The sequence below is a fragment of the Aotus nancymaae genome, unplaced genomic scaffold, assembly GCF_030222135.1.
Source record: "Aotus nancymaae isolate 86718 unplaced genomic scaffold, 86718_ANA_hifiasm-v0.15.2.pri h1tg000058l, whole genome shotgun sequence".
NCBI lineage: Eukaryota > Metazoa > Chordata > Mammalia > Primates > Aotidae > Aotus > Aotus nancymaae.
In genome coordinates, this window is record NW_026988472.1 from 47,467,173 (window position 1) to 47,489,306 (window position 22,134).

The 22,134-nt window shown below is 38.4% G+C and overlaps 1 protein-coding gene across 3 annotated transcripts in view; it reads left to right on the top strand.

Moving 5' to 3' along the window:
* Positions 1 to 22,134, top strand: part of ARHGAP6 (Rho GTPase activating protein 6) — a 532,167-nt gene that overhangs the window by 307,284 nt on the left and 202,749 nt on the right. The window contains exon 1 of one of the 3 annotated variants that reach the window (XM_064364521.1): positions 4,401 to 4,689. The exons of the other annotated variants lie outside the window; for them this stretch is intronic. Coding sequence (XP_064220591.1) covers positions 4,675 to 4,689 — 15 coding nt within the window. The 5' untranslated portion in view covers positions 4,401 to 4,674. Of the gene's footprint in view, positions 1 to 4,400; positions 4,690 to 22,134 lie in introns of those variants that run through there. 3 annotated transcript variants of the gene reach the window in all.

Sequence of the window (22,134 nt, forward strand, 5' to 3'; positions counted from 1 at the left end):
GTGATGATGAGCTTTTTTTCATGTGTTTGTTGGCCACATAAATGTCTTCTTTTGAGAAGTGTCTGATCATATCCTTCACCCACTTTTTGACAGGGTTGTTTTTTTCTCGTAAATTTGTTTAAGTTATTTGTAGATTCTGGATATTAGCCCTTTGTCAGATGGATAGATTGCAAAAATTTTCTCCCATTCTGTAGGTTGCCTGTTCACTCTGATGACAGTTTCTTTTGCTGTGCAGAAGCTCTTTAGTTTAATTAGATCCCCATTTATCAATTTTGGCTTTTGTTCCTATTGATTTGGTGTTTTAGTCATGAAGTATTTGCCCATACCTATGTCCTGAATGGTATTGCCTAGGTTTTCTTCCAGGGTTTTTATGGTTTTAGGTCTTATGTTTAAGTGTTTAATCCATCTTGAGTTATTTTTTGTATAAGGTGTAAGAGTTTCAGTTTTCTGCATATGGCTAGCCAGTTTTCCCAACACCATTTATTAAATAGGCAATCCTTTCCCCATTGCTTGTTTTTGTCAGGTTTGTCAAAGATCAGGTGGTTGTAGATGTGTGGTATTATTTCTGAGGCCTCTGTTCTGTTCCATTGATCTATATATCTGTTTTGGTACCAGTACCATGCTGTTTTGGTTACTGTAGCCTTATAGTATAGTTTGAAGTCAGGTAGTGTGATGCCTCCAGCTTTGTTCTTTTTGCTTAGAATTGACTTGGCTATGTGGGCTCTTTTGGTTCCATATGAAGTTTAAGGTGGTTTTTTCCAGTTCTGTGAAGAGGGTCATAGGTGGCTTGATGGGGATAGCATTGAATCTATAACTTACTTTGGGCAGTGTGACCATTTTCACAATACTGATTCTTCCTATCCATGAGCATGGAATGTTCTTCTATTTGTTTGTGTCCTCTCTTATTGCCTTGAGCAGTGGTTTGTACTTCTCCTTGAAGAGGTCCTTCACATCCCTTATAAATTGTTTTCCTAGGTATTTTATTCTCTTTGTATAATTTCTTGAATTTTTTAAGTTCCATTCTAACCTTTTGATTCAATAAGATTATTATACACAAATTACAATTATATTTGAAAACCCCAATTCTCTCTTCTATCATAAAGATATCATGATTTGATATCTTTACATATTTGATATGTAAAGATACATATCATTACGTATTCTTCCTAGCTTAGTTGTCTAGTAAAAATTTGATAATCACAGCCCATGCTTTTATGTAAGTTGCTGATGAAGATCTTAAACAAGATGGGACCAGGTACCTGCCATGGTAGATTTGCTTACTTTATTAATTAGTACCTGATATGCATAGTTCTTCAGTCCATTTGTAAGTACAGCTATATTTGCTACATTTTACAGTCTAATTCACAAAGTTTCCAGAAAAATTTGTCCAGCACTCTGCTGAAATCAGCGATTTATCTAAATCTTTTGGGGTCAGGTTCCATGGTAATGAAAAAAGTGGATATATGGTTTGTTGGGAAAATATATGGAGACTGATGAACTCTCAGGGCATCCTTCTACATAGAAGAACTATGTATTACTGTGTTTACCTTTCATTTTATTCTATCATGGATGGCACTCTTCTTGTCCTAACTAAAATTTTATAATTAGTAGTCCTCATTTCACAAAAAATATGGCAATGATGGTGGTCATGGTAGTGGTGGTGGTGATCACGATTATGATGATTATGATGATGAACATAAATATATATATATATATATATATATATATATATATATATATATATAGCTCTTTCCATGTGCCAGGCACTACATAAGTACTTTATAATTTTTATCTCATTTACTCATTACAACAAACTTGTAGGCTAGGTGTTGCTCACTGACCCTAACCAGTTTAGATGTTCACAACTGTTAGGTTGTCTTTGGTAGGTAATGGAAACACTTAAGAAGTGACAAGTGGTAAAAGTTAACTACTGTACTACTATGTCACTACCAGGTTGTATGAAAGACCAAATTCTTCTGTATAGATAACGATTTAATAGCCAGCAGGCACCAAAAATCCAGCCTGTTTTGGTAGCTTGGAAATAATCAATTTCTCTGTCTTTTCAGGTTTTCTGAGCATTTCTTTGCATGAAAAATTTGCCTGATGCAGTCACAAATGATTGTTGGCTCATTAAAAATCCTAAGCAGTGACTTTTCTAGAATATGGCTTCACTCACTTTCTGGGTACACCCTTTCTAATGATGGGGTCAAGGAAAACGATCAGCAAGTACAGAGAGGAGGCAGAACAATTAGGGAAGAGAGGACTAAAATAGAAGTGAGGGATCAGACAAAAATTAATTTGGGCTACTTGCCACATTTCCAATTTCAAACTCCTTATCCTAAATTAGGTTTGTTCAACTATCAAGAAATAGGTGTGGCCCTTGGAACAAGTTGGCACAGAGTGACATACTACCATGTGCACACACCACACACACTCACACACACACACACACACAGACAGAGAGAGAGAGAGAGAGAGAGAGAGAGAATGTAAGCAATACTGTTGCCTGAGACATGTTGTTTCTGATTAAATAAGGACACCCTAGCAAATACCTCAACACTAAAGACTTCTAAGCACTGGCCAAGTTCAGTAAATTTCCTGAAAGGAAGAAGTTTAGTTCTCAGGGTGACTTGAAATTAGAACTTTTTTGCTGTTTTTATTTTAAAATGCTTTTGCCTGGGAGAGAGCACTATGTAGAATTAATATCCCCTTCTGTTTCCACAGCACCACACTGGTCAGCCTAACAGGGAAATTCTTTGTTACCTTTTTTTCCAAATACCTGTTAAAGAACTTTTGCTGGGGCTTATGTCTGTGTGATCAAACTGCAAATTTTCAAAGGATCTGAGGCTTCTCTGGAGCGTAGACTAGTGTTGAGATTTCTTCAATAGTGCAAAGTATGATGTTCTTCACAACCAACACAGATATGCATGTTTACAATTTACCTTCAGTCTGGAAACATGTTAGTGAAGCATGAATTTCTAATTGGCTACCCACAGATGGGTATGGTACTAAGTATGCTTGAGCTGGATAATATAATTTGAAGGCATTTCTAAGGGTCAGTTGACATCTATTGTATAACAAAGAAAGATTATATATATATATATATATATATATATATATGCCTATGCATATATACATCTGTAGTATATATACCTATACATAGTATATACACATCAATCCAGGTGAACATAGTATATATGTATAATGTATAGTCTACATATGTGTGTGTATCTGTATATTATATACCAACTAAAATAACATTCTCAGGCATTTATTTTAAGAAAACAACCAATCTGCTCTTACCTCATTTCAGATTCCCCATGGGTGCTGGAATATTTTATCCTTGGGGATAATTAAGTAAGAAAGATACAATACCAACACTGAATTATCGTTAGTGACTCAGTCTTGGAGAATTGAGAATTATTCAAATGTGTTGAAATCTCTCTTCCCACCCTCTACATAGAGAGCAAGTCACTACACTGATGTTGGCCCTTGTCTGTGCCCTTGCCCTTTGGTTAAGAACTTTGATCAACTGACTTAAGACAACCTCAGATTTGGGAGACCCTCTGCTTTTTCATGCCCTAATTTGGTCTCCAGTGGCTTCTGTGATGTCTTTGATTAGGTAAGGGAGGCTCTACTTCTTTCTGGTGAATAAACTGAAGATATACCAAAGGTACCTGCTTCAGCATGACCATTGCTTTATTTGGACTGGTCAACAGTGCTTACTTAAGGCTCCCAGGCAGTGAATATCCTTCATCTCCTATAAGATTACAATCTGCTAATATAATCACTCCCCATCTCTTTTGCATTGTTAGCTGTCTTTGTGTTTGTATTGTGTGTATATGTAAACTACTTGACCTTGTATTTCATCAACTTATACCAAACTACCCCTTTGCTATTGATGAAAACAGTATTCTTTCTACACTTAAGTTCCACTTATTCAAGAGGACTATTATGTGATAATGTCTCTCAGTTGATTAGAACATGGTGTTACTGAGGTATAATTTATTTTTATAGTCATTTTATTAATGGAAACAGTAAAATATACCCATTACTTGCCATGGAACAGATCATATGCTGAATGTTGGACTTGCCTTATGTTTCTCTGTACGAGAGTTGACTCTCATGATCACTAAAGTATTTCCAGAAGGGAAAGGTGAGAAGTGATTGGTCAATGCCTAAGGCTCTCACAACTTGCGGTCTACAGCCCTGTTTGACAGTGAGTTGTTTGGGCCTCAGTAGGAATTTTCCCACAGAAAGGATGTTCTCACTGGCAGGCTCCCAGGACCGCCCACAAATCCATTTAACCATAACAGAGCTGACAGCATTGTCAGGGCTGGAGTTGGCTTCCAAGTGGGAAGTCAGCTTAGTATTAATAGCACAGTTCCAGCTGCACTGTGGGTCCAGCAGACTTCTGATGGACCGGCCTGGGAACCAAGGCAGTCTTTGTAACATTTATGGGAAATGGAGTCCTCATTGAGAATGGTGGGAAGACAGTACTGTGGTGGTACAAGGCCCATGGCTTCTCACTTCCCCTTTCTACTCTAATCACTTCCAGTGCCACTATCCAGCAGGAAGAGACCAAGGGGAATCCTAAGGAATCCTTCTCTAGCCTTCAAGTCTGGGGAGAGCCTGCCCTGTTCCTGGCCTGGCTCACTTGGGTCGACTGTTCTCATGTACAGGATATTTGTAAGTTGGGTGTTTCTAGGTCACCTGTATTTAGTTATGTGATATGAATGTTTATTTTAATATATTAAATCTTGATCCAGGCACAAATATATTAGAATGTAAGGTTCATTTTTATTTTTAAACCATTTTATTCATTTTGACTAATTTCAGTTCTGATTATGATCTTCTGCTTCTTTAATATTTTAAAGCCATCATTTTTATGGAAGTAAAATGTGTGTGCATGGTTGTAGTAAAACATTAAATTTTGTGGTTACAACAGGAAATGGGAGAAGTGGGTGGTGCATTATGTGCGTGTGCATGTGTGTGTGTGTGTGTGTGTAATTCGAATATGACCTAAAGGATGGGTGTGTTTGTTACACCAAGACATACTTCAAGGAATTAAAAATTGTGTTGTACTAAAGGGAGGTCTTTTTCACTAATGTACTTAGAAGTACTGCAGACCATTTTTTTTTTCCATTGGTCAGAAGTATTATAATTAAGAGATTTTTTTTTTCCCCTGGGAGCTCTTTGAATACATAATTTCTTTAAAAAGATTTTTAAAGATTGGCCAGAAACTGGTAAATTATTTTCTGCTAATCCCAAATAAATGTCTCTGTAATGTAAGTGCTGCTTTAAAGTTATTTTATGGGGTACATATAATACAAAAGGAAAATAACTTGTTTATTAAGTTGATTTTCTTTCTTTTTTCATGATTCACAAATTGTCAAATTAATCCTGTTTGGGACAGTAGAAATGTGGAAAAAGGTAAATGAATAACAATTTTAAAGTGTAAATCAACTAAAATGTATAGAAAACCATGCTGGATTCTTAGGTGGTCTCTTGATACTTCTAAACACACTTCTCTCTTCTAGGATTCTATATTGTGATATAGTCATAAACACAAAAGGAAGATTTCAGCACCAAATTATATGCATATTTAAAATATTGGGCCCCTTCATCCCCTTCCAAGCATTGGAAAACTCTGTGGAGTTTGATTCGCCAAGCCATGGGAAATTTTTCTTCCAGAATATTTTTAAGAGGAAATTATATTTTATGGTTATGAATGTAGAATTATAACACAGATAATCTACCATATTTAATAAGCCTCTATAGCTAAGTCTAGGTTCTCTTTAAAAGACCTTGTTTTTTCACCCAGCCCCATAGTTACATATTTGAGGGAGCGAAACTGAGTATACAGGATTTTTGGAGCGGCAGGTCCATTTGAAATCATTCTGATCCAACATGTTCATTTTTTTTTCTATTTTTTTTATTGCATTTTAGGTTTTGGGGTACATGTGAAGAATATGCAAGATTGTTGCATAGGTACACACACGGCAGTATGATTTGCTGCCTTCCTCCTCTTCACCTATATCTGGCATTTCTCCCCATGCTATCTCTCCCCAACTCCCCACCCCCCGCTGTCCCTCCCCTATTTCCCCCCAACAGACCCCAGTGTGTAGTGCTCCCCTCCCTGTGTCCATGTGTTCTCATTGTTCCACACCTGCCTATGAGTGAGAACATGCGGTGTTTGATTTTGTATTCTTGTGTCAGTTTGCTGAGAATGATGGTTTCCAGGTTCATCCATGTCCGTACAAAGGACGTGAACTCACCGTTTTTGATGGCTGCATAATATTCCATGGTGTATATGTGCCACATTTTCCCTGTCCAGTCTATCATCGATGGGCATTTGGGTTGGTTCCAGGTCTTTGCTATTGTAAACAATGCTGCAATGAACATTCATGTGCATGTGTCCTTATAGTAGAATGATTTATAATCCTTTGGATATATACCCAGTAATGGGATTGCTGGGTCAAATGGAATTTCTATTTCTAGGTCCTTGAGGAATCGCCACACTGTCTTCCACAATGGTTGAACTAATTTACACTCCCACCAACAGTGTAAAAGTGTTCCTATTTCTCCACATCCTCTCCAGCATCTGTTGTCTCCAGATTTTTTAGTGATCGCCATTCTAACTGGCGTGAGATGGTATCTCAATGTAGTTTTGATTTGCATTTCTCTAATGACCAGTGATGATGAGCATTTTTTCATATGTTTGTTGGCCTCATGTATGACTTCTTTTGTAAGTATCTGTTCATATCCTTCACCCACTTTTGAATGGGCTTGTTTGTTTTTTTCTTGTAAATCTGTTTTAGTTCTTTGTAAATTCTGGATATCAAAAATTTTTTCCCATTCTGTTGGTTGCCGATTCACTCTAATGACTGTTTCTTTTGCCATGCAGAAGCTGTGGCATTTGATTAGGTCCCATTTGTCTATTTTGGCTTTTGTTGCCAATGCTTTTGGTGTTTTGGTCATGAAGTCCATGCCTACGCCTATGTACTGAATGGTTTTGCCTAGATTTTCTTCTAGGGTTTTTATGGTGTTAGGTCTTATGTTTAAGTCTTTAATCCATCTGGAGTTAATTTTAGTGTAAGGTGTTGGGAAGGGGTCCAGTTTCTGCTTTCTGCATATGGCTAGCCAGTTTTCCCAACACCACTTATTAAACAGGGAATCCTTTCCCCATTGCTTGTTTTTGTCAGGTTTGTCGAAGATCGGATGGTTGTAGATATGTTGTGTTGCCTCCAAGGCCTCTGTTCTGTTCCATTGGTCTATATCTCTGTTTTGGTACCAGTACCATGCTGTTTTGATTGCTGTAGCCTTGTAGTATAGTTTGATGTCCGGTAGTGTGATGCCTCCCACTTTGTTCTTTTTGCTTAGAATTGACTTGGCTATGTGGGCTCTCTTTTGGTTCCATATGAAGTTTAAGGTGTTTTTTTCCAGTTCTGTGAAGAAGGTCATTGATATCCTGATGGGGATAGCATTGAATCTGTAAATTACTTTGTGCATTATGGCCATTTTCACGATATTGATTCTTCCTAACCATGAACATGGAATGTTTCTCCATCTGTTTGTGTCCTCTCTTATTTTGTTGAGCAGTGGTTTGTAGTTCTCCTTGAAGAGGTCCTTTACGTTCCTTGTTAGTTGCATTCCTAGGTATTTTATTGTCTTTGTAGCAATTATGAATGGCAGTTCGTTCTTGATTTGGCTCTCTTTAAGTCTGTTATTGGTGTATAGGAATGCTTATGATTTTTGCACATTGATTTTGTATCCTGAGACTTTGCTGAAGTTGCTTATCAGTTTCAGGAGATTTTGGGCTGAGACGATGGGGTCTTCTAGATATACAATCATGTCGTCTGCAAATAGAGGCAATTTGACTTCCTCATTTCCTATTTGAATACCCTTTATTTCTTTTTCTTGCCTGATTGCTCTGGCTAGAACTTCCAGTACTATATTGAATAGGAGTGGTGAGAGAGGGCATTTTTTTTTTTTTTGAGACAGAATTTCCCTCTTCTTACTCAGGCTGGAGTGCAATGACGCGATCTCGGCTCACCACAACGTCCACCTCCTGGGTTCTGGCAATTCTCCTGCCTCAGCCTCCTGAGTAGCTCAGATTACAGGCACACACCACCATGCCCACTAATTTTTTGTGTTTTTAGTAGACACGGGGTTTCACCATGTTTACCAGGATGGTCTCGACCTCTTGATCTCGTGATCCACCCGCCTTGGCCTCCCAAAGTGCTCGGATTACAGGCGTGAGCCACCGCGCCTGGCCCCCAACGTGTTCATTTTATAGAAAAGGGAACTGGAGCCCAGAGGGGTTCAGTGACTTGAGTAAGGCTACTGCTGGTGATGGCAGTAGTAGGAGTGACCATCATTTACTGAAGTTCTTCTGTTTCTGGGTTTCCTTATGTTTTATTTTACCCTCCCAACAACCTTGTAAGGCAAGGGGCCATATTCCAGTTTTATAATGAGAAATCTGAAGTTTAGGAAGTCCTTGCTGCTCAAAATCAACAGGCACTAAGAGGCAGAGCAAGAATCCACTGATTCTGGAGACCTGGTGGCTTCTGCCTCAGGGTATTTTCCATTGTACCAGACATTTCCCAGGCCTAAGTAGAAATACAAGAAGCATTCCTTCTTTATACATGTTTACTTCTAATATATCAATAGCATCTCTATCTAAGCAATCACCTTGGTTACTGAATCTGTTGGGTAGTAGTGTGGGGTGTTGGGTCTCCTTACCTTAGTTTTTCTGACAAAAAATAATCTCCCTCCTACTGGATTTCATAATATTCCAAAATTTGTCTTTAGTTGATGCCTCAACATATACTTTGAAATATCCATTTTATTTAGATCTGAAGAAGAGTATACTTCTTTTCTCTCATTCAGTGATTCATCCATTTATTTATTCACTAAGTATGTTTTGAATACCTACTATGTGCAGATGCTATTCTAGGCTTTGGAGATACAGTTCTGAACAAAACAGAAACAAATCCCTGCCCTGATGGTACTTTCTTTCTAGAGGGCCAAAGGATGGCCAATACATACATAATAAAAAAAGATAAGGTAAGTGAAATTGTGATAATGGTGATAAATACACAACAACAACAAAGAAATTTGTTTAATAAGGAGAAGAAGATACCAGGAAGACAGGGTAGGAGTTACTCAAAAAGGACTTCCCTGAGAGGGGGAAATTGGGGAGTGTGTCTTATCACATTGTCAATTCAGCAAAAAATGCAGTGTCTATTAAGTCTTCAATCCCCCACCAATAGTAAAATGCTTATCCTAACTCTGTCTCTATCCTCATGATATCTTTCCCATCCACCCTTTATGAAACCTATTGTTATCACTATTATACAGAAAAACAGGAGTAACAGGAGTTATCCACAGATCTAAGGGCAATACAGTTTGAAAGTAAGAGAAGCTTAGTGCCTGGTCCGCTTTTCCCAAACATCTAATTTATTAGAGGAGAAACCTGAGTCTCAGAAATATTGAAGGAGAGGGGAGGCTGGGGCGGGAGAGTTGCTTGAGCTCAGGACTTCGACACCAACCTGGGTAACATAGCAAGACCCTGTCCCTTAAAACATTTTTTTTTAATTAGCAGCTTGTGGTACCCACCTGTAGTCCCAGCAATTTGGGAGGCTGAGGCAGGGGAATCGCTTACGTCCAGTAGGTTGAGGCTGCAGTGAGCCAAGGTCACATTGCTGCACTCTAGCCTGGGTAACAGAGCGAGACGCTGTGTCAAACCAAAACAAAGCAAAACAGAAAAAAATAAACGTTCAAGTGACTAAATGACAACCTCAGATCATAATGCAAGGTGCTTATTATTTTATTTCCAGTAAATGATATGCTGAGTTCTCATGGTGGGCCAAGTGATTGTGCTGGATCCAGGGACCTCAGCACTGGCTTCAGAGGAGATGGTCTCTGGCCTGGAGGCACAGAGAAGGAACTGATACAGACAAAGGCTTCTGATCTCAAACCAGTGTTTCTTCCCCTACCCCATGATGGGGACTCTTCTCTGTTTTCTAGGGTCTCAGAGGGTGAGAACGGGGTTCCCATTTATATTTGTACTTCCCACTCTGTATTTCAAGTGTGTCATAGGTTAAATGAGACTACCTGAGCTGACCTACGAACTAAAACCGCTGTATCATTATGTCTGTGGGAAAATGCATGTGGACTCTGAAACATCCAGCTATCTTAACAGACTTTCAGAATTGGGGAGTATCTGAGTTGGAAAATAGAAGCAAAGATCACTTAGTGTCCAGTGAGGCAAACTCTGGCTGCCCAGCCTCTAAGATATTGACTATCTCCTAGAGAAAACACAATCCTCTGTGGTCCTCAAGGAAACATCAGATGAGATGCGAATAAGTAGTAACAGTTTCTTCAAAACTGTATGGAAAAAGTTCTCTTCACTATGAAGACAAACTGATAAATAGTCATGATGGGCCATGGGGATCTATCAGGGGATTGCAGCTCATTTAATCTGTATTTACTACTTTACCTATGGGCTGGACTCATGTTTCTGTTAATGGTAGTAGCCAGCATAGTGCCACAAATGCATGCCAAATGGCGTGGAGTGGAAGGACATGTTCTCTTAGCTATTCTGTATGCTAGCAAGTGTCGTTTTCCCATCTGCCTTCCATAATGGGAATGCCATGGACATTTCTGTTCCTGTTCTACATTCCTATCATCACCTGATTGATTGGAATGATATTGCTATATAATAAGGACTTCAAGCATATATAAGCACTCAGAGGAAACATGAGGTTAGGTTGAACTGCAGTGGATGCTCTAACACAGTTCAAGGGAAAGATGATTATGGTTGCCTTGGCAACCATAGCTCTGCACTCTCTGTTTTATTACATACTCTTTTCCTATTTGGGAATACTTTTGAGGAGAAACAAAAGAAAGAATGTTAGTAAGATCTCATTTTCAATTTATGAGGCTTCTGGGAATGATAGAGTTTTATGTTGCTACAAAAAATCTCAATTTCTTAAAATTTCCCCTAACATTGGAAAGTCCAGGCATATGAAATGAACCAAAAATAAGCTTTTACTTATGTCAAAACACAAATATCATCTTTGCTCTCATTAGAGGTAATTATTTTGTAAGGACTGAAACAAAAAGATTACTTTTCTATTTCTCTCTAGCATACAGCTGTGACTTCTATTTTTCTATAAAAAGGGAAATATTTTTGCTTGCAAATTTTCCTTAGTAGTTTTACCTGTAATATAGTTATTTAACTGCAAATAGGTATATAAATAAAATAATCTTACTCTAGGAAATGCCTAGGTTGAGAGACTGTCAAACAGTGGTATTTTAACAATGTGTTAAATTTTTAATTACCAACACATCCTCTTTTAGGTTTCCTTTGTAGACCACACAAGTTTTTAATTTTTTAGAAAAGAAAAGGTCGTCATATTTGGGTCTTTATGATTTTTTTTCTGTATTAAAGCAAAAATATAGTATAAATATATACTACTGCATGACTATAAAATAAAAGTCATTGAGAAATATATTTTATTTTGTCCACTCACTTGTTATTAAGTCTGTCTTTTCTTTTCTTTTCCTTTCTTTCTTCTCTCTCTCTCTCTCTTTCTTTTCCTTTTTTCTTTGCTTTCTTTCTTTCTTTCTTTTTTCTTGAGACAGGTCTCACTATGTCACCCAAGCTGGAGTGTAGTGGCATAATCTTCGCTCACTGCAACCTCCATCTCCTGGCTTCAAGTGGTCCTCCCACCTCAGCTTCCCCAGTAGCTGACACTATAGGCACCCACCCCCATGCCTGGCTAATTTTTATAGAGACAGCATTTCACCATGTTGCCCAGGCTGGCCTCGAACTCTTGGGCTCCAGCCATCCTCCCATCTCGGCCTCCCAAAGTGCTGGGGTTACAGTGGCTCTATGGAAAAAATTTATGTTAATACTCTAGGACAGGAGTTAGGGAACTTTTCTATAATGGGTCAGATGGTAAGTGGCTCAGGCTTTTGAGGCTATACAGATTTTGTTACAACTACTCAACTCTGCTGTAGCTGAAAGAAGCCATAGATAATATGCAAACAAATGGAGTGGGCTATGTTAAATTAATACTGTATTTACGAAACAGACAGTGGACTAGATTTGTCCCGGGGGCTGTAGTTCGCCAACTTCTACTCTAGGAGAAAAATTGTTTTGCTTACTTATCTGTCCACAGTCTGTAGGGAAGTGTAGTGCTTCAGGCAAATTGCTTCTTTTATAATATATGCCTAAAGTAATGCAGTGGTGTACACCTGTAATCCTAGCTACCTGAGAGGCTGAGTTGGGAGGAACACTTGTGCCCCAGGAGTTTGCGTCCAGCCTGAGCAGCATAGAGAAACCCTCATCTCTTTAAAAAAAAAATTTGCCTAAAAGGCCATCTTTTCACACTGCCTTTTGTGTAAAATGTCCCAGTTGTTACCATATTGGTTCTGTTAGAGAGAAAGGCAGGGGTTACATACTTTTGCAACTCATTAAGGAGGGTAGAAGCAGATATTGATAATAATTTCCTTAGTTTAAAAGCTATTAGAACATATGAAAAAAAATCAACTACTAAGATTTCCTTACACCCTGGCTGAACTGCTCAGTTAGAACTGCTCTTGAATATCAAAGGCCTAATGTGCCCTCCCTGCATAAGCTCGCAATATAAACTGAGGTACACACTGTAGGACTCAGCCTCTTGGGCCCCAGCTGGCGTCCCCATCCCAGTGGGGTCTCCATAGTCACCTGGCACCAAGAAGAACATGCTTTCTTCTTTTTTTTCCTTTGAAGTATTCACTGGTGCTTTGTTCAAACTGATTTTAACATCCCCTTTGAATTTTAATCAGATACTTCAAAGAAAAGTATAGAAAAATGAAAACAAATATCTACATACTTGTTACTCAGATTTAATAACTGTTAACATTTGTTAACTGCTTTGGATATTTTTATCATTTTAAAAATAAAGAATACACTTACAGACACAATTGTAACCCAAGATTTTTCCCCATTCCAACAATTTCTAAAGAGGCTATTGTCAGAGGAATCTGAATTCTTTTCCACTTATTAAAATTGGTTATTGAGAAGCAAAAGAATAGAAAGAATATCTATTTTATAGTATATATTCAGACCATCGCTGGTGCATAGTATGACCGATTTGATCAAATTTATATGGTTTCCTGCCCATAGAAGACTGAATAATACCATGAATCTACTCCCAAGAGAGACTTAGAGAGTACATCACATCCCTTTCCTATTGGGAATGGGATATGCATCTAAGAGACAATAAATATAAATCATCCTAATTCATAATGAAGAGCTGGATACATTTTTCACTTTCAGTGGCAACTTTGAAAAGTGCATTGTTTTGCTCTGCTGCCTTTAACATACTTATTGCCTTGTGGTACAAATGCTTTCGTAAATGTTCTCTCATATGATCTTGTGTGGTGGTTAGAACAGATGATGTTAACAGCTCTTTCCCAGGTAAAGGCATGCATGTACTGGGATGTCTGTACAGTGCTTGGCAGTCTTGGCTGGACCTTTGTACCACTTACTGAGCTTTGAAAAGGCACTGATCCTGAGCCTATCCACGGAGGTTAAAGCCAACCAGGCTGCAGGGCATCAATAATCTTTTTTTTTTTTTTTTGAGACAGAGTTTCACTCTTGTTGCCCAGGCTAGAGGGCAGTGCACAATCTCGGCTCACTGCAACCTCTGCCTCCCGGGTTCAAGTGATTCTCCTGCCTCAGCCTCCTGAGTAGCTGGGATTACAGGCACCCACCACCACCACTCCCAGTTAATTTATGTATTTTTTTAGTAGAGACGGGGTTTCACTGTGTTGGCCAGGCTGATCTTGAACTCCTGACCTCAGGTGATCCACCCACCTCCGCCTCCCAGAGTGCTGGGATTACAGGCAAGAGCCACCACATCTGGACGGGCATCAGTATTCTTAATTGATTCTACTGTACTGCCAAGGTTGAGAACCCCCAGTGGACCAGGGACTATTTGCCCCTACAAGGGGACATTTGACAATGAGACATATTTGATTATCACAACTGAGAAGGGGCATACCCTGGCATCTAGTGGGTAGAGACCAGGGATGCTGCCAAATATCCTACAGTACCCCTCCAACATAGAAATATCTGGCCCCAAAGGTCAATAATGCTTGTTGAGTAACCCTGATTTAAGCTGGACTGAAGTCCCTCTGAGGCTAAATCATATTGTTACTTCCTTAGTCTCAAGTTGCTAGGTTATTCAAATTAGTCATCCTGTTATTATTGCTGCTAATAAAATATATTTTAAGTAGGCTGCTCTTCAAAACTATGATGTTTACAATGACTTTTTAGTTTATCAGGACCAAGTCATCTTGTGTCATAACCATATTAGGATAGGCAAAAATCCTTATATTAAACATTTTCAATTACTTTTGTCAAAATACAAAACAAGCAAACACACAAAAAATAACACGCCATCAAAAAGAAGAGCTACTTCTCAACACAAATCGCTCTGTATGTATTATCCCAAATAAGCGATTTGTATCATATAAAGCAGTGGATTTCACACTTGAGAGTGCATTGATGTCACCTAAAGGGCTTGGTAAAATACTGACTGCTGGACTCATCTTCAGAGTGCAGTAGGTCCGGGGTAGAGTTCAAACAGTTGCTTTTCTAGTAAGTTTCCAGCTAAGATTCACATTTCTTGCCTAGGGATTATACTTTGACAATTGTTAATGTAAAGAATTTCTCTGTATTAGCATTTCAAATGAATATTAACCCAGTATCATCTATTAGAGCCACAAGTATATATTCCTAAAAATTGAAAAATCATTTTATCATAGTATACAAATAACTTAAAATATGATTCGAGAAGTACAGAGGGCTTCCTAGTTCTACAGTTACAGTCAGAACAGCCCTATAGAATCAAACCTTTTGCTACCACTTCTAAGAACAGCAAGAGCTAGCTACAGCAAGTGTTGCTTAATAACAAGCCTAGTAGTGTTAAGAATGCACAGCTCTCTACCTGATCAGAAATGAAGGGATGCCAGTTCACTGAGATGTTTTTAAATGCATCTGGTCAATGAGAAAGTTGATATTTTCTGTTTCTTGTGTATGCTTCAAATTATATATAAGTGCTTAAGTGAAAGAAATAACTTGGTCCAAATTCCCTTAGCTTTGGATACATTAACATATGCTTATGGAAGTGGATGGGATATCTAAAATTTTATTGAAGTGTATTGCCTCTCTATAAAATAACAAATCTTAATTCCTTAAGTAATCAAAATATTTGGCAGAGATGGCTAAATAATGTTAGATTCAAGTATGGAATTTGAAACCCATTTCAAGTATTTCAAGAACAAGTCAATGATTGATCCAGTCAATCAGCCAAAGACACTTTAATTACTTTTGTCACGATATAAAACAAGCAAACAAAGTTTAAAAGACAGACAGTAGTGACATGGTGTTTTGTAAAAAACATTTCCATAGTACTAGTGCCCCCCTTTTGTTGTCATCCAGTAGAAAGAAGTGTATATATTTGTGAAAAAATGCATGAGAATAATAAAAATGTTTAAAAATCCACATTTTCTCAATTTAGATGGACTTTTCTTAAACCAGTCAAAAGTTAGATGTCACAGGATATTTTGTAGGAGTAAAAATCTAAACCCCAAAGTGGCAGAATTCAAGAGTACCTGTCCCTTATTTCCTACAAGATCTCATCTGAATCCCTTGATAGTAAAGATTTTCTTTCTTTCTAGAACCTGACATAATTCCTAGTACATACCAAGTGATAAATAAATTCACTTTCATTTTATAAATTAGGTAAATTCACTTTCATTTAATTTACTTAAATAGCTATATGAGAGGTCCATGCATTTCTATATTTCATGAATTTTAAATTATATATTTCAGTCCCATTTGAAGTTAGGATCCTTAAAAAGAAAATTCTGAAGAGGATCCAGATTGTAGAGTCCGATGTGCAGATTTTTAATTGTGAACTAGAGAATGAAAATAAAGGAAGGTTATTGGAAAATTTTCCAAGAACTAAGTCTTTCTGTTGTGCTGATATTGATGATATTTGGCAGTCAGCAATGAGACTACCAAAGGTGAACTAAATAATCCCATACCATAAAATATTATATAAAATTTAAACTAAAAAAATCTAAACATTAAAAAATGTACCTATTCACATAGTTCTGCTGTTGTGTGTTTAAGAGTAAATTGGGAGGTTGCTATGGCATTACTTATGCGTGCATGGCAACAGAGTGAACTCAGTGATTCAGCTTGATAAAAGAGGAAATTAGCTCACCATTTCCCTTTCCCCAAATCAGAGTCAGATATCCAAATATTTCGTTTTGAAATGGTATATCCATCAACACATTCTAATGGACGAAAGTCAATAATGGGGGTGGGGGTAGGGGTGGGGGAAAGGTCATAAGATGAAATTTGTATGTCATGTGCTTACTTTAGAGAATACAACTTGTGTCTAACCAGTCTATTCATAGCTCTGCATCCTTCTTCCCCCTTGATAGGATGGGGTTTCTCAGTGCGCATCTGTTGGGCGAATATACAATGATGAGTAACGCTTTGGCAGAAGGCAGCAATTTATCAGCCCATATAACTTTGTTCTAATGAAAGTGGATCATCCTGGAATTTGAGAAAGAAACATTGTTCAGCTGTGAAACTATAATTCCCTGTGTATAACAGCCCTCCAGGGAAGGAGTAGATTTTGCCAGCATAATATGTGAAGTTTAGTCATTATCAACTGCACAAAGCAGAGGTCAGCCGTGGGTGTACATGTGGGAGGCACCATTATGAAATCAACCCACAGCCACTGCCCTGCTGGGTGATCCAATACAAACAGAGCCAAATGTCACGAATAAATGCTGACATTTTATCACATGATTAGTTTAAATATTACTACTGTGTCTTTTCTTGTATTGTTTATCTTTCACATCTTTATTTTGTTTCCGGTTTCCTTTCTTTAAACTGATAAATGAAAAATAGGGAAGTATGGTTTGAGTCAGTACTTTGACCATAAACACAGGAAGTTAACTGAACCCACCACCATCCAAAAAAAAAAAAAAAGCTCCAAATTGTGAATCTTGGAATCTTACATTTGTTCTGGGTTGACATGGGTTTGGGAATCATAATTTTATTATTTTTTAATTTACATAGAGTAAAATTGACCTTCTGCGTGGTATGGTTCTATCAGTTTTGACAAATACATAAAGTTGTGTAGCCAATATCACAATTGTGATACAGAATTCTATCATATCCCACCCCCCACCCCTGCCACCACCACTAAGTCTCCTCATTCTGCCTTTTTATAGTCAACCCCTGTTTTTACCCTCAGGCCCTGGCAACCATTGACATGTTGGAACTGTACTAATATGACTGTTTTCCTCCACTCTATCCATTCATGCAGCAGCCATTTATTGATAATCTACTATATGCTGAGCTCCATTTTAGGTGCTAGGGATGAAATGGTGAACAAGACTGACATAGATCTTTCTATCTAGAAACAAGATAATAAACAGTAGTAAATCAGTAATTCCAAATTGTGGCAAATGCTGTGTAAAGAACAGAAATATTTCTGTGATAACAGATATCCAAAGACAAAATCTATTTTAGATAGCGTTAAGAATTTTGCTCTGAGAAGGCAGCATATAACCTGAGGACTGGAGCAGGAGAAGAAGCCATCTATGTGAGGTGGGCAAGGGGTGGGGACACATGGGGTAATCATTTCAAGCAAAGGGAACAGTATATACAAAAGAGAGTTGGGAGTCTAGTGAGTGAAGGGAGCAATGGCATGGTGTACTGTGGATAGATAGGCAGAGCCTCACTAAGGGATGTGTACTTTATTGCATTTAGAAAATCTATGGTAGATTAGCAAGAATGGATACAAGGGACGAGTTGGTTTGCAGCCACCATCCAGTTGACTGTTAATGGAAGACTGGGCTTCGAAGCAGCTGTGGAGTTGGAGAAGGGATAGATTTGAAATATATTTTAGAAGTATAAGCAACAGGGCTACGTGTTTAATTAGATATGGCAAAGTGGCTGGTGAAGGAAAGGGAATCAAATGTGACTCTCAAGGTCTTGCTTGAGCAGCTGGGTGGGTGATGCTATTTACTAACATGAGTAAAATAGAGAGAAACAAGATTGTATTGGGGGAAAATTTAAAAGCTGGGGTTTTGGACAGGGTGAAATAGAGAACCCCATTAGACATCCATTTGGAAATGTGAGACCCTTAGATGGGTATATGTATGTAGAATTCAGAGGAAAGCTCAGAGATGGAGAGAGAAATTTTTGTCATTTTTAAACTTTTAATTAATCATCATATAATTAATATATAATTTAAATATATTTATTGTTAATATATTTTGATATGTTAACATTAATATAAAAATACATTAACAATTTGTTCACTGATATTTATTGAGGGCCCACTGTGAGGGAGACTTAGGAAATCGTGGTATGATGGTGAGTGCAAGCCTGCATGATCTGAGACAGGCTGGCAGGAGAGAGAGGATTTCATTAACAGTCACATAGATATGTGTAAAATTAAAGTGACCTCAGTACCGCAAAGGAGAGGGTTCTATGAAAGGGCACGAGAGGGAGATTTGACTGAATCTGGGTGGAGGTGAGGGTCGGGAATGGCTTCCCTGCACATTAAAGAATGAGGAAGTGGGAGAGGATATCAGGTTAAAGAAAGAACATGAATAAAAGGCAGTGTGGTAGAAGACCAGAGATTTTGGTCCTCAGATGCACTGTGATTCCAATTTAGGAGTCCAGAAGGGTATCCCAGGAGCATCTCAAGCACTTTAGGCAATTCACATTCCTTCAGCAAATATTTGTTGAGCACCTGGAGTGTGCCTGAGATTCTTTCAGGTGTTGGGAATTCAGCAGTTAATATGCAAAGGTTTTTTCCCTCATGAAGCTTGTTTCTTTCTGGTGGGGCTGATTCAGGAGGTTCACAAATTCCAGGCACATCTTGAGAAGGATTGACTAAAAGATGTTGGCCTGGAACAGAGCCATGAGGAGTGCCAGAATTTAGAACTCTAAAGGAGCAGAAGCAACATCAAAAAACCTAGAGCAAGTGGCTAGTGAAGGAAAAAGAGAGGAAAGGGGTGTGTATAACAAAAGCTGGGGGAGAAAACTGATTCCAGATGGCAAGGCCAATGACTGGCCAGCTAGGTTTAGTGGTGGTGAGGGGTCAAGTAGAATGAGAACAGAACAGTTCCCCTTCAGCTTTACAACATGGCAGCATTGGGAATTTTTACCAAATCACTTTTATCTGAACAATGGAAGTAGAAAACAGATTGAGTTGCTTTAAAGAGTGTCTGGGAAGTGAAAACTGAGAAAGTGAGAAGATATTGGCAACTGCGAAGTGAGAAATTGCTGATGACTTTGGAGAAATTTGCCTTCAGTTTGGGACTTCATTATTGTCCTGCAGGAAAGCGTCTTCTGGTAGTAGTAAGATTAACTTACTTTTGCCTAACTTGTCTATCTAAAAGGAAGAAAGTAGTAATACATTATGAGACTGAGATTGCTGAGGACGAAATAACGTAGTATATGCATGCAGTGGATACTCACTAAAAATAAGGGGTTGTATTTATAGTGTTTTAAGTTTACCAATGCCACTCTACCTGACATAAAACTTTTAGTAATTATCTTATTAAATGCCAAGTAGTATTTGAATTATTAACTGATACTCAAGGGAGGAAATAGGATAGGTTAAGCAAATTGCCCTAATAACGCTACTCATAATCCATGGCCCTTGGAGAATTTGAATCATATTTGCTATGTTTGGGGCATGGTTTGTTTGTCCCCATCAAATCTCATGTTGACATTTGATGATTGACATGGTGATATTGGAGGTGGAGTCTAGTGGGGATATCTGGGTTCCAGGGTTGGATCCCTCATAAATGGCTTGGTGCCCTTCTCATGGCAGTGAGGGCATTCTCACTGTCTTGAGACTAGATTGGTTCTCAGGGGAAATGATTAGTTCCTGCAAGAGTGGGTTGCTAGAAAGCCAGGATGGCCCTGGGTTTGGTCCCTCTTTGCACGTGCCTACTTCCTCTTTGACCTTCTCAAACATATTTTAATGCAGCACAAAAGCTCTTGATGGAATCCAAGCAGATGCCAGTGCCCTCTATCTTGTAAAGCCAGCAGAACTTTGAGCCAAAATAAACCTCTGTTCTTTATTAACTACCCAGCCTTAGCTATTCCTTTATAGCAACACAAAATGGACTAAGACAACATCTTTTGACTTGGTTCTATGCTATGTTTGCTCCACTTGGTGTTGTAATTTTATTCCCCTGTAAAAACTGTAACTGCTTAAGTGAAGACTGAGTATTCATCTGCTTTATATCTCCACACCACCATTGCATTTAACCCAGTGCCTGGCACAAAGTTTTCAGTTGTGAGTGGCATTGATTTCTCAGCCCTTGGCCCAACCTTCCTGGGCTGCTCTTGTTTTTGAAGCTCCGGTTTATATTCAGGAGAAATGCTTTGGACTTCAGACCCCCAAACTAATTCATGTACACATATTGTCAGTGGAGAAAGTGGGAGAGAGTAAAGGGTGGAGATAACTCTTGAACATGACAATAGAAATGGTATGATGTGAGCAGAAAATTAATATGTGCACATTTGACTGTATTGAGAAATAAATACTCTATCAGGAAGCCAATAAAACTGATAATTGCTAGGTGTCATATATATGTAGTAGATAATGTAAAAATGCATATGTAGTGTGTGTATATTATGTAATTGTATATTCCATTATATATCATGTACAATGTACATTTATATATCTATAGATATCTACCCTTGTGCATTTTTTCCTCCAAAATGAAAGACTTTCACCATCAGAGAGTACCAAGTAAGAATATTCCCAGGACAATTTGGGAGGCCGAGACGGGCAGATCACGAGGTCAAGAGATCGACACCATCCTGGCCAACATGGTGAAATCCCGTCTCTACTAAAAATACAAAAATTAGCTGGGCGTGGTGGCATGTGCCTGTAGTCCCAGCTACTCAGGAGGCTGAGACAGGAGAATTGCTTGAACCCAGGAGGCGGAGGTTGCAGTGAGCCGAGATTGTGCCACTGCACTCCAGTCTGGTGCCTGGCGACAGAGTGAAACTCTGTCTCAAAAAAAAAAAAAAAAAAAAAAAAAAAAAGAATATTCCCAGGAGGGTCAGAGATTGGGATGCAATCTCAGAACTCATTAAAGAGCCTGGGGACAGGTGGGCTGTAGGAGTCCTGTGGAGAGCTTGAAAGCTGTCTCTCACCTCTTGAAAGAAAGGACTATGAGGGCTGAAGTAGACTGATTCAATTTACATCTCCTTGGGATATTACTTACTGACTTTTAGACATTACCTAGGACATGCATTTAGGGAATGTTCCAGTATCATGCTTGGTTGCATTATTTCCCTGTAGTGGCAAAAAAGGCCTGCAGAAGCTGTGCATTCTGGGTCATTACTAGAACCCAGATGAGTATTGCTTGGGACCTGGAGAAAGAAAATGGAAACAGAGCACTCCCAAGTTCGTTCCCAAATCCCTTGGGTTGAAACATCTTAAATTGCTGTTTTTATATTTCCAAGATGGTCAAATAGTAATCATTTCATGCAGCTCCACCAAAAAGTATGATCCAGCTACTATAGAGATGTGGACGTTGGAAGGCCTTCTTGTTGGTTTAAAGTTTTGCCAATCGGTAGACGTCTGGGGCTGTATATTAAGGTCTCTTGATTTTCTGAGCCAAAGCAAAGGCATTCTTGTTCCTGTCTCTATTTGAATAGTATCTTGGGTGAGAGAGTGCCAGCATCATCTATTTATTACCCTTCATGCTCACTGACTATGTGAAAAGAAAGGAAAAGACCTTTAAAGCTGGGGTGATTGTCTAGACAGTCCTAAAATAGCTGCTCCAGGTGCAAAGGAAGCCATAAAATGCAGACAAAGCATGAGGCTCCTTTGGCAAAAATACAGTGTTTTTGAACTCTCATAGGCTCCTTATAAATTATGAAGTAGAAAATGGCCAGGAGACTAGATTCCAATAATTATAATCATTAGTTATTTTAAATTACCACCACTTATTTCACACAGAGGCATTCTCTGTGTGCTAAATTATATTTAAAATATTTTAAAATAA